Source organism: Thunnus albacares, chromosome 3 (assembly GCF_914725855.1).
Source record: "Thunnus albacares chromosome 3, fThuAlb1.1, whole genome shotgun sequence".
NCBI classification, from domain to species: Eukaryota; Metazoa; Chordata; class Actinopteri; order Scombriformes; family Scombridae; genus Thunnus; species Thunnus albacares.
The window spans coordinates 17,930,061-17,943,778 of NC_058108.1; the positions used below are offsets into that span (position 1 = coordinate 17,930,061).

At 39.3% G+C, this 13,718-nt stretch overlaps 1 protein-coding gene across 2 annotated transcripts; it reads right to left on the minus strand.

Annotated features, from left to right (window-relative positions):
• Positions 1-5,222: 5,222 nt before the first annotated feature.
• LOC122979355 (zinc finger protein 271-like) lies at positions 5,223-10,730 on the minus strand. Of its 2 annotated transcripts, XM_044346726.1 has the most exons (5): positions 10,130-10,730; positions 7,387-7,472; positions 6,894-6,965; positions 6,635-6,755; positions 5,223-6,012 (listed from the first exon to the last, which is right to left on the minus strand). In XM_044346726.1, exons 1-5 carry the CDS (start codon positions 10,341-10,343, stop codon positions 5,564-5,566), a joined length of 942 nt encoding a protein of 313 aa, XP_044202661.1. In that variant the 5' UTR covers positions 10,344-10,730; the 3' UTR covers positions 5,223-5,563. The 2 variants fall into 2 exon arrangements, with proteins under 2 accessions (XP_044202661.1, XP_044202662.1); XM_044346727.1 differs by lacking the exon at positions 6,894-6,965 and having other exon boundaries at positions 5,225-6,012.
• Positions 10,731-13,718: the final 2,988 nt, after the last annotated feature.

Genomic DNA, 13,718 nt, shown 5'->3' on the forward strand with positions numbered 1-13,718 from the left:
CAGTGCATCATGGGAAGTCCCCCGGCAGTCTTGGCCTATAGCAGCATGACTAAGTGCTGGTCCAAGGCAAGCCTGGCCGGCCCTAACTATAAGCTTTATCAAAAAGGACAGTTTTAAGCCTACTCTTAAATGTAGAGAGGGTGTCTGCCCCCTGGGCCAAATCTGGGAGATGGTTCCACAGGAGGGGAGCCTGATCGCTGAAGGCTCTGCCTCCCATTCTACTTTTGGAGACTGTAGGAACCACAAGTAAGCCTGCATTCTGGGCAAATTCAGTGTTCTAGCAGGGTAATAGGGTATTATGAGCTCTTTAAGATATGGTTGGGCCTGACCATTAAGAGCTTTGTAGGTGAGGAGAAGGATTTTAAATTCAATTCGGGATTTTACTGGAAGCCAATGAAGCAAAGCTAAATATTGATTTGATTTATTGAATGGGACAGTGTGCAGTATTAAGCATAAATGATGCACTGCACTGGAGTTAGCTTGAAGCTAATTAACTTCCGTAGTCCCCCAGAATCAAATCATACAACAGCACAACAACAAACAGTACAAAGCAAAAAACAAAAAACAAGAAAAACACACCATACAAAATACAAAGCTACACACAACAGCACATCACATACACCCACAATGTCAATTAAAAATTAATAATGAAAACTAGGCTCAGTGGTCACACAGTGGATTTGTCTTTAGTTGATTTTTTAATTTGGCCTTGAATGTATTGATAGAACTACAGTTCTTATCAGGTAGGGCATTCCACTGAGTTGTGGCTTTCACAGAAAAAGCTGACTGCCCAAATGCAGTGCGACGAAATGGTATGGTACAATCTTGTATAGAGGATATTCTGGAGGATCTAACAGAACTTACTGAGCAAGTGTACACAAAGTCACATAGTGGAGGAGGGGCCAACCCATTTAAAATTTTATAAACTAGGCACAAATTTGAGAATAATCTAAAATTGTCAAAGCTTAGTAAATTGTATTTCTCTAGGACCCCACAGTGATGGACATGTATTGGCTTTTTGTCCAGAGTTTTTAGAGTTTGTTTGTATAAGGACTCATGAGGTTTTATGGCTGTTTCTCCAGCCTGACCTCAACATGTGATGCAATAAGACATATGGGAAAGAATCATAGCATGCATAAATATCTTGGCTGCGTCCAAAGAGAGACAGTTTCTAATGTCTAAAATTTGCTAAGTTTTACTTTATGGTTTTAACCATTTTTTTAACATGTTTATTAAAGTTCAAATTTGGATGGAGTGTCACACGAAGATATTTAAAATCATTCACCATGTCTATTTTTTTCCCTTTGATGAAAATATCAGCATTAGGAGGTTGTACCATAGTTTTAGAGAAAAACATACCTTTTGTCTTGTTTACATTTAGACTCAGACATGATTGATCAAATGGGAGAAATATGATCTCTTTTTCTAGTTTTTGTCAGTATACATGCAGCTGGAGAGTCTTGAGAGACTTGTTAGGGCAGCCTGATAATAAGGAATTGCAATAATCCAGCCTAGAAGTAACAAATGCGTGGACTAGTTTTTCTGCATCTTTTTGGGACAGGATGTGCCTGATTTTTGCAATATTACATAAGTGAACATAGGCTAACATGATCACCATAAAAACTTTATAAAGTGATAATATGTAAATTTAGCTTAGAAGCTTAGAAGTAACAAATGTGTGGACTATTTTTTGAGAAAGGCTATGCCTGATTTTTACGTAAGTGAAAAAAGGCAGTCCTTGAAATTTGTTTTATGTGGGAGTTAAAGGACATATCCTTATCAAAGATGACTCCCAGATTCCTCACAGAGGAGCTGGAGGCCAGAGTAATGCCATCTAGAGTAGATATATCATTAGATAATGTGTTTCTAAGGTGTTTAGGGCCGAGCACAATAACTTAAGTTTTGTCTGAATTTAGTAGCAGAAAATTGCAGTTCATCCGGGTCCCTATGTCCCTAAGGCATGCTTGGAGTTTAGTTAACTTATTGGTTTCACCTGGCTTCATTGATAAATATAATTGGGAATCATCTTCATAGCAATGAAAATCTATGGAGTGTTTCCAAATAATATTGCCCAAAGGAAGCATATACAAGGTGAATAGTATTGGTCCAAGTAGAGAACCTTGTGGAACTCCATGTCTAACTTTTGCATGCTTGGAGGAAACTGAAATCGATCTGATAAATAGGATTAAAACCAGCTTAATGTAGTTCCTGTGATGCCAATTAATGCTCCAGTCTCTGTAATAGAATGTATAATGGCAATTTTCATTTTTCAATGTCCTTTCCTTTTCTTGTTTTCCTGTTGCCATTATTACACAGGTAAGTTAGGTTGGAAGTGATCTTACGCAGATTCAAAAACAGATTTTCCAGTCGATTGGCTGCCGTTTAGTTTGTTGTTTTATTGAGGTATTTGTACAAGCCATGAACATAACAGGTTTTCTGTCCTGCCATCTGTAGTGTGTGTCTGTTACCGGTCTGGTAAGAACTGTATGTGCTCCCCCTACCTGTGCCTACTGTTTCCTATCACCTATGCCCATACATATACAACCCTGTGCATCTAATGACCGTCACCCAGTGTCCAAAATAATACTAAAAGTTATCACTAAACAAATGACATGCCAACAATCAACATAAATGGCTCCTACAGAATGTGATGATTAATTGCGTCAAATGCGGCACTAAGATCTAACAAGACAAGTATAGAGAGAAGTCCTTTGTCTGATGCAGTTAGGAGATCATTTGTGAGTTTCACCAGTGCTGTCTCTGTGCTATGATACACTATGTAAAACACTTAAAGCAAGGAACTTTTGCCCATGGTCTTAAATGAAAACAACATTCAAGATGTCCAATGTTTAAATACCTTAAATATCTTAAAATATATAAAATATTCAAAGTTCAATTGTTAAATTAAATTGCAATATGAAGCATGATACCTTTCTCTTTTAAACATGGTAGTGAATGAGACAACAGCCTGTGTCCACATCATGAACACACATCTTGTCCTGCAGCTCAGTTTGTTGAATGAGCCACTAAACAAACATTCACCGCTAACATCAATTAGCAGCTAGAAGGCTAATTAGTTGGTCATCTGCAGCACATTAAACAGCATGTAAATAACGTTATACATGCAGATGTCACTTTGGACCCGTTAGATGCTGATTTGGTCATTGCTCTTCAAAATCCCTGTTGGCAACAAGCTGTCTGTCCATGACTTGTACTTACAGCAGTTTGTTTACTTTGTCTTACATGAGATTACATTTTGCAATTAATCCGCGGTTCACGTGCCTGCCAAACCGTGGAGGGCGATCCGTACGGATCACGAATCAACTACGATCCGTTGCACCCCTAGTAACTACTCTTGGAGCACACTGTGCACGTAGCAGATGTCCATGTAAAAAAATCCATCACAAACTGATGTCAGCTCGGGCCAAAAGTAGAAAAAAACATTGGAAACTTAGCATTCAGAGCAGCCTGAAGCTGCTGCTTTTTGCTCACAGGGATTACTGCTACATATGTTTACCTCGTTATTTGACAGGTTGGCCACTTTTAACATGAATATCCGACATTGTGACATTATATATATGTCTGAAAAGAAGGAAAAGCATAATACCTCCCCTTTAAGTCAAATCTTTGGTACTACTTAACTTTTTGGCCAAACCGCAACAGCGGGGCTAGCCCTATAAATGTGAATGTCCCTGACTGACTGACTGACTGACTGCTTGACTGACTGACTGTTTGACTGACTGACTGATGAAGTTACACCATTAGTTGTCCAGTCATATAGTAGGTTTTGACCTAGTCTTGTTAAACTGAAAATTAGATCAAAACTCAAATTGTAAATTGAATTCATATCATTTTGTATTTTTACTAATGAAATGCATGTCATTAATCATATTCCTTTATTAGTAAAATTCCATACGCAAAATTGGAGCATTATATTATAAATTTGATGTGACATTTACTTAACTCTTTAAATGTATTATATTTCTTTATTGGTTTATTATTATTTGTGCACTACGTCAAGCAGTCCCTTGTTGTTGTTGTTGAAATGGTAAACCTGTTGTGATGTCAATTTTGTACATAATGCTGAGTGCTCCACTGGACTGATAGGAATAACATTTTCTTAGCAGACTAACAAAATGATATTTCTTGGCTATGAGGACTTTCTCAGATTTGAAACCTTTCCTGTTATATATAAAACATCAAATGGTAATAAATTAAGTTATTCTACAACTGCTGAGATGCCATTTGATGCAACGAGAGTTGCAAAAACTGGAAGCTACAACTACTATTTTATGTGAACAGAACAGTTTGTTTTTTTTAATTATGTTATGTGAACAGGAACTCCCATTTTTCTGATCTCCAGTGGCAAAAACATGTGTTAAAATCTTACATAATTTATATTAGGACTTGGTTATATGGAAAAAATCAACTATCATGATATTTTTGACAAAATACCTTGATATCAATATTGCGACAATATTGTGGGGATGACTATTGGTGCTTTCACAAAATATTTACAGAATTAGATTTTTGATAAATAATCATCAGTAATATGGATATAATGAAAATATAACTGGGTAAAAGCAAATAATAGAATAGCTAGAACAGTCTGGTATGTTAAGAAAATGACATCAGTTTACTGTAATGCAGCCTTTAAAACCTGGAATATACAACACTTATGCCATATCACAGTATTACAATATCCAAAATCTAAGAAAATATCTAGTCTCATATCCCGATATCATTATATTGATATATTGCCCAGCCTTAATTTATATCTCACCTACTCCCACCATATTTTAAGATTTGTAGCGTAGATGTGATTTTTAAAAGATGAAACTGACACAAACATTTCTTATGACTCTTAACACGTAACAGCATTCTGGAGGAAAGTAAAGGATTATTTTGCTCAAACAAACCAATCACACAGTTAAGGTAGAGGCTAAAAATGTTACTTTAACAACTACAAAAATACAACTGTTCATTCTATTCAGTAAATTTCCAATTCTTTCCCATCTCTTGAATCATTCTTTGACTTTGGAAATAAAAATACTGTTGAGTTTATTTATAATAAGAAATGTGAACATATTGATCTGCTTCAGAGGTCATTTAAAATAATCTGAGCAAGATAACTATGTCTTTTGCACTTGTTTAATTAATTAATTTACTCTTCATTATTTTTTTTTAGTTTTTTAAATTTTGTATTATTGTTTTATTTTTTTCTTTTATTGACATTTATGGCTTGATTTAATGAATGAGCAAGTACTATGTGTACTAAAATTCTGTTTCAGGATGTTCTGTCACTGTTCTGTCTCCAATAAAGTTGGAAAAAAAATATAAACATGCAGCACTCCACATTCACAAAGTAAATGTATTCAGTCTCACTGGCATAATCAAATATGACTAAAAGGCCACTTTTTCATGTTTTATTGTAAACACAAGGATACATATATACCAACACAGGACAATATTCAGTCTGTTTAATACTTTCTAGCAGCAATACTGACCAAAACATCTACTAAAACATCCACAACAGCAGCATGTGGCTGCTGTTTTTGTTTCTTCACTTGCTGATATGAACGCTCTGATGGCGGACCAGGTTTCCCAGCACAGAGAAGTTCTTTCCACACTTGGTGCAGCTGTAGGGTCTCTCTCCAGTGTGGACTGCTTGATGGACCTTGAGGCTGCAGGCCTGTGAGAAGCGCTTCCTGCACAGGCTGCAGCTATAGCGCTTCTCCCCCGTGTGGACGCTCATGTGTCTCTTGATGTGGCTGGACTGGGAGAAGCGCTTGCCACACTGAGTGCAGCTGAATGGTTTCTCCCCAGTGTGAACCCGCTGGTGGGTTTTGAGCTGGTGTGGGTGGATGAAGGGCTTCTTACAGAGGTGGCAGTGAAAGATCCCCTCCCTGCCGTGCGAACGCTGGTGTACCACCAGGTCTCTGGAGCTGGAGAAGAGCTGAGCACTGTGGGCAGCTGAACACTCGTTCTGTGCTGCTGGGCAAGCCTTTGCTCCTCGAGACAGAGGAGGAGTTACTGAAGGATGGCATGGCATTTAAAATGAAATCTAACACAATTAAGAGCGCAACAAGTGAAGAGGTATGAATACTTTCTGAATCCATTGTATTTAATACTGGTTATATATGAACATAATAAATGGAAGAAAAGGTTGCCAAACACATTTATAGATAATGTGCACTTTTCAGTCATGGCATCTGTACCATTGCTGGCTTCATTAATCTATACAAATAATAGCTTTTGGCTTTCAATGTAGGTTTCTGTTATGTAAATATTGTATAATGGCTCGATTCAAACATGGGACAGGACTATAATGGCTACAGCTGCAACTCTCGGGTGATATTTGGCACCTGCTGTGCACATTTACTACCACCTCTCTCCCTTTATATTAAAGTGACTGCATTCAATTCAGACATGTGCTGGAAAGGTTACTAGATCTGACCTTGTAAGATTGCTGTTGTGACTTTTATGGCAAAGTGACTTGGAAGCAAGAGACTGACATGTAAAATTGACCGCACATTTATGTTCTAAAGTGCATGTTGAAGGAGGGTTCAGTTAGCAAGTTACAGGCTAATTTACTGAGCGGTGTTCACTCATGTTAGAGTTTGTTCATGCTTACTGCTGCTACTCGGGGCTGTCTGATGGTCCACCACACTGCAGCTTGTCTGCTCCTCTTCCAGCCTTTCCTTCTTGATTACATCCACCTCTGGCTCCACTGGCTGCACGGTCTCAACCACTGGCTGAGGGACAGAAAATATATAGAATAGGCTTAGGTAGGTAGCTGGTTAGGAAGGTATGGCTCTTTCTGTGGGGTATTGGTTAGGATTAGGTTAGGTATTCCTTTCAGGATATTTATTAACGGCTCTTAATCCAGCTACCTTTGTACAGTCCAGTAACTTGGTATTTGTAGTAGTGGGTGTAAAAATACGAGCTGTATTTGTGTGTGTGGTCTAGAAGAGATACAGAAATGGAAATACATAAGTTAAGATGTAAATAAACAATGACTATCTAGTCACCCTTTTTTAACAAAATAAGGTATACTTTATTGTCCCCTTAGGGGAAATGGAAAGTCTGTAGTGCTCTTGCACTACAAATTTGATATGTGCTTAGCAAAGGTTATAAGCAGCCAAGACTGTTCAGGACGTTTTTTTGTTTTTCATTCATTAAATTCTTTTAAATTCCTAATTTTTTTAATGGTGCTTTCACACAATCTTTACTTTCAATGGTTACATTTAACTTGCAAGCAACTTTATGTAAACACTAATGTCATTTTTCCATTTGGCATTAAGCTTTTACACAGTAAGGAGGGAGATGGACAGAAGAAGAGATAAAGTAAGACAAGCTGACTGTTGTACAGATAGCAGCACAGACCCTGGACAGCTGACTGTCTGTATTCTCCAGGCTTGTGGACTTGACATGTCTTCTTCCACTGGTAGGATCTTCTCCAAAGTGGTGATCTGTTCGAAGAAAATCAGAGGACTTTGTTGCATATGTATGTTACACTATTGCAAGTTACTGCATGTGTATTCTCTGCCATGTACCTTGTACTTACAGAAATACAAACAGCAAGTGGTAAAGATTTTAAAATATAATGTATATTAAAGCACAGACTTTAATTTTTTTTGTTTGTGTGTGGTTTAGTGTTGTTAGCTGCATGCATTCATGTCCCATTAATGCATGTTACTAACTCAGCATCTTCTCTCTCCAGTAGTTTTGTGCTTTCTCATCTCTTTCCTGCTGTTGCTTTCTGCAGGTATTTCTGCCTCCAGAGCTGTAGAATCTGGATCTGTGATTGCAAGCCACCCACTGCCCCCCTGATCCTGCTCAACACCCACTGCTACAATTATTAGTATTAGTCTTATTATTGTATGGTCTAGAAGAGATACAGAAATGGAAATACATAAGTTAAGATGTTTACATAAGTTAAGATTATTAGTATTAGTCTTATTATTATTATTATCATCATCATGATTATTATTACTATACATCTCAATGTGGGACTTGCATTGTGCCATGCTCACCTTCTTCCTGCTCTCTCTCTCCCCTCTCCCCCTCCCAAGGAGTTTTTCCTTGCCACTGTCGCCAAGTGCTTGCTCATGGGATAATGTTAGGTCTAGACCTGCTCTATGTGAAAAGTGTCCTGTGATTACTTCTGTTGTGGTTTGGCACTATATAAATAAAACTGACTTGACTTTACTTAAAGGTTTACACATGTAGCACAGATGTCACTAATGTCTATGTCTTCCTTTTCAGTCTGGATAAACCTTGCTATCTTTCTGATAAAATCTGTTCAAACCAGAGCCATCACACACAAGGTGACATAAATCTAAGTTAATGTAAAATTACTGACAGTACTGTGCAAACGTTTTAGGCACTAAAAGTAACGTGAGGATGCTTACAAAAATAATGCCATGAATAGTTTTTTTTATTTATCAATTAACTTGATACAAAGTTGAGTAAACAGCAGAAACATACATGAAATCAATATTTGGTGTGAGCAGCTTTGCCTTTAAAACAGCAGCAGTTCTCCTCAGTACACCTGCACACAGTTTTTCAGGTACTTGGCAGATAGGTTGTTCCTGCATCTTGGGGAAGTTGCCACAGTTCTTGTATTGTGGATTTAGGCGTTTCAGCTGCTTCTGTCTCTCATACAATTCCAGACTGACTCCATAATATTGAGGTCAGGGCTCTGTGGGGGTCATACCTTCTGTTGCAGGACTACTTGCTCTTCTTTATCTGAAGATAAGACTATCTTGGGCCATCTTGTTTGGACTCATTATCATGCTGCAGAATAAATTTAGGACCAATCCGAAAACCTCCCTGATGGTATTGCATTATGGATAAGAATCAAAACATCTTAAGTGCATAAACCTTTTGCACAGTACTGTATGTCCTCAATATATCCTCAGTCAGCTTGATACTGTAGCTTTTGTTGCAGACACAACAAAAAGAATAATACAACATCACAAGCTCAACTTTTGAATAATAGAAAAGTCGGTGTAAAATTTGGTGTAAAGCCGAGCCATTTTTACACCAAGCCTAAATGCATGGATCACACAGTGATGGAGCATTCTCCCTCGAGACAAATTTAAGCCAAACTCCTTTAACATCTTTAAATATAACAGCAGTTGCATGTGGCATGGAGACAATGGGCAAAGACACAAACTGCTGAAAGACACTTTCATTATAACAAGAAATGTTCATATGTCGTTATGATGAAAAAAGATCCAGTCAGAGCTTAAAGAGAAGACATTACAGCCTATATTGGAGAAACTGACAATAACTGGTTAAAATCATTTGATGTAAATAATTGTGTTTTGTTTTATTATTTTATGCTTGACAAGACACTGTGAGAATCTGCTGTTATTGAAATGCTGAGTCTGTTGTGCTGAGGATTCAATTTCCTCCAACCAAATGAAAATGCATTTGAAAAAGCCTACTGTTTATTTTCAGTAAATTACAGTAAAATGCTGAAAAGTCATCATACAGTACATGGCAAAAAGTAAAACAAATGGACAACAATCTGCTGCTATAACTATACATTAACTGATCTGATCAAAGATGCAGATGAAAGCCACAACTTTGGCTCCCAGACCTAATTCAAATGTCTCTCCAGTACAACTTTCATTTCAAATGATGTTATTCTGTTTTTCCAGCAGTTGGAACCTGGCTACAGGGATCTGCTCCCTTTCAGCCAGCTGCCACTTGAGGCTGAACTAACTGCCATTACACTCACACACACAGTAGTACTTTGTTGTAGTGTGCTGCAGGTGTAACTTATGAACTCAGGCACCCAAGTCTATACTATTTTTCAGTACTATGCGGTACTTTTATTTTCAGTACACATACTAATTCTATAATAGTAGCCCCACATTTTTAGAAGTGTATGCAGTATACAGTGTCCTATTTAAGCTTCGAGTGGATGATTTTCGAAAGTATCTAATTATAATGAGAAAAAAATGTAAAAAGCAGGGGGGAAAGATTAGAAAAGACAGCAGCTGTTTTTCGGCAGTGAGAGACTGTAAGGTCATGTTAAAATGTCACATTTATTGCATGGAGCCTGGTGTGCAATTTTCTCCATGCATGACACAAAGTTCGGATGGAGCAGGCTAACCTTTACTGGTATGTGTCACCACTAGCGCCGGTATGGGCTCCATCAGCCGCAGTCTGCTCTTCAGTGCCAGGTTCTCCCTCTGACTCCGAGATATTTCCAACCTCAGAGTGTCAAAACCATCGTCAACGAGCTGACAGATCTCTGCCACCGCCGCGTTAGCTAAAACTTCCATTATTGACGCCAGCTGACTGTGGAAATTGACACAACTCGCCATCCTGTGAAACGGTAACGTTACTGCTTGCAACTCGACGTGTCTCCCAGCAAATTCACTGTTTAGTTGTTTGCGCAAAGTTAATCAATACATAGAAGTTATCAAAAAATGGAGGGAAACAGTAATCGTCATCCTCAGTAATGACTGCCCTTTATAAAAATGCTCTTATCAATTAAATTGTTGTTTTTTGTTTACTTGTGTGTCGCAAAGTTGTTCCTTGGTATATCGTAATTATTGGAAGAAAGACGAATATCAAATTCCTTGGACCTTTCTCACGCCTGGGACACAGCCTGCGTGAACCTCAGCAGAGCATGTGTATCGTTGAACTGCTGCGTCTCGCACGCTTGCAGCGTCCACACAGACAACGTTTGTTTCATATCGCAACGCATGTTTCATATCATGTCATTTCATCAATAAATTTCATTAAAAAAAAATTTTTCAAAAAAAATTTGATTATATTAATCATTCCGCCAGTTAAACCCCGCTGTCACCGCTCCAAGTGAAGAAAATCCCTCCAGACGACACCAAGTTCCCTAAGCGAGCCAAACACACTCCGACAAACAAACCTCCAAACTGTCAGGAGGGAAACTGACAACAAATAAAGAAAATAACAACATCAAATCTCCGCCTCGAAGCAGGTGAAACAACAGGCAGGAGCCCCTGTTTGAACTAATATCACAGAAAGTGACAGGAGTTGAGAGAAGAAGCTCCGTGTGTCACCGACTCTCCGTACTGGAGTTCCCCGCCAGAGAGACTCCCTACCCCTGCGTGCACTGCCCAGGCTGACATTTCATGCCTGTGACATACTCTACACATATAAAGGATGGTAAATGGACTGTACTTGTATAGCGCCTTCCTAGTCCACTCAAAGCGCTTTTACACTACGAATCACTTTCACCCATTCACACACATTCATACGCTGAATAGTACAGGGGCTACAATCCAAGGTCCCAACCTGCCCATCAGAGGAAATCTAATCATTTATACACATTCACACACTGATGACACAGCCATCAGGAGCAATTCGGGGATACGTATCTTGCCCAAGGACAGATCGACATACAGACTGGAGGAGCCGGGAATCGAACCGCTCTACCTCCTGAGCCACAGCCGCGACATTGAAATCATAGTGAAAGGTGTTATTTTGCTGGTATGATGTCAATATGACTGTCAACAGATCATCTTCTCTGCCTATTTTTGCTGAGAACGGTGTGTGTCACACCTGGGCCACACTGGATGCGTGAGCAGCGTGTGTGCGTCGCGGAACCTCTTGCGCTTGGGACACACTGGATGCGTGAGCAGCGCGTGTGCGTCGCGGAACCTCTTGCTTTTCATTTCGGTGCCCATGTTAACAGGTTAGAGCGTCTCACGCGAGGCTGCTGCGTCGCTTCATCTAGAGATTCGAGGTCTCGCCTATTTTCTCCGCGTGACGCGCGCGGTTCTCAGCAGAAATAGACCGGGTAAACGAGAAAGATAGGGCTGCCAGTGCCAGACGCGCCGCAGCAGACACGCTTCCAGTGTGGACGCTGCAAGCGTGGGAGACGCAGCAGTTCAGCGATGCACACACACTGCTGAGGTTCACGCATCCAGTGTGTCCCAGGCGTTATGCGGAATAAATAGGCGAGACCCCGAATCTCTGAATGACGCGCCGCAGCAGCCACGCGGGCTGTGTGGCTGCTCTAATCTGTTAACATGGTCGCCGAAATGAAAAGCAAGAGGTTCCGCAACGCACACGCGCTGTGTGTCCCGGCTGGAATGCGTTGGGGTGTTATGTGTGGACTACAGCCAGGACCATAATTTTACAAACATTGGTCAGGCCAAATTTAACAATTGTGGACTGTAAATTCCTCCCAGTTTGCTAAAACCCTACAAAGGTCATGACCACAGTGTCCTCTGGCTCTGACCACAGATTTCATTAGACAAGATTTTATTATTGTTTTAATCCATTTTTAAATAATTTTCTGGGCTTGATCTCAGCATTAGAATGGCAGATAGTGGGTGGACACGTGGACATATGGGTGGTTTCATCAGATTGTTTCTGCAAACACAGCCATAGACTGTAAAAAATATGGACATAGTCACCATGACGTCACCCATTGGTTTGTGGACTGCTGTTTTGAGCAAGCTCCCAGGAACAGTGCTGGGCTGTGAAGCCAATTTGACATAGCAGCCAAACGTCTGTAAATCAGCAGATACCTGAAGATGCCTTTGCTAACCTGCTCCAGGCTGACCCTCCACTTTTCAGCCCATGTCTTCTCATTAATTTAAAAGCAAAGTCAAAAAGAGCAAATGTAATTCACGAAAATTTAAAAAAAAAACCTTAATATTTAAAATGGTAGGTTCACAATAAACCTGTCTTAAAACAAGTCAGGTGCCTATATGACCACTAACACCTTTTTCGGGCTGTAATCATTCCTCCTGTTCATACTGACCATTACAAGATCCCTCCATAATGCACTTATAATGTAAGTGATGGGGCACAAAATCCACAGTCCTCCTTCTGTGCAAAAATGAATGTAAAAGTTTATCTGAAGCTAATATGAAGCTTCAGCCATCCAAATGAGTCAAATCAAGTAGATCAGAGAATTGTCTCCCAGTTCTGCAGTTTCCTTCAGCTCTACAGAGCATTTTAACATCTTTCAGCTAATTTTTTGGTTTCCAATCCCACAATTTTACACTAATCAGCTATTTTCAGTGAGGCATCTATGATAAACACAGTGTACACTACCTGTCATCACTAAACGCAAACAGACACAGTTGCAACTAGCTGGTGAACTTAGTGGAGCAAAGGAGCCAGATATTTCCTTCAGGAGTTGATGGAGACCAAAACAGAGTTAAAGGCTTTTGTTGCTCTGAGTCAGCTGGGTGTGTGAGCTGTTTGCTAACATGTAAATTATATCAGGCTTTTGGCTGCTACCAGGTGACCAAAACAACAATAACAAAAACTGAATTCATGCAGCTTGTGAAGGTGAATACTGGACCATGACTGGCTCCAAAATAGTGGTGATGTTTCTAAATTTTCAGTGAGCACAGAGAAAGTTTCCGCCCTCAGCAGATGCATGTGTACACAGCCTTCCAGTGTCAGACTCTGCACATACATCATTCTGCACAGTGAAGCTCAAACATCCAACTGTAGGAACAAGAAGAAGAACACATTTTTGAGTGCAAGTGGACTTTAAGCTCTCACTTTAAGCATTTCCATTTTGCATTTTTTCAAAATTTTACTCCCCATTTCCAAACAGCCAATTTACACTTTCCATTTATCATTTCAATATCCAACTTTGCATTTTCTTTTACACATTTAATTCAAACTATATTACATTCAGTATTAGAGAAAAATAGTATCTTATTTACCATTTCTCTTTCTGGGTCAAATGA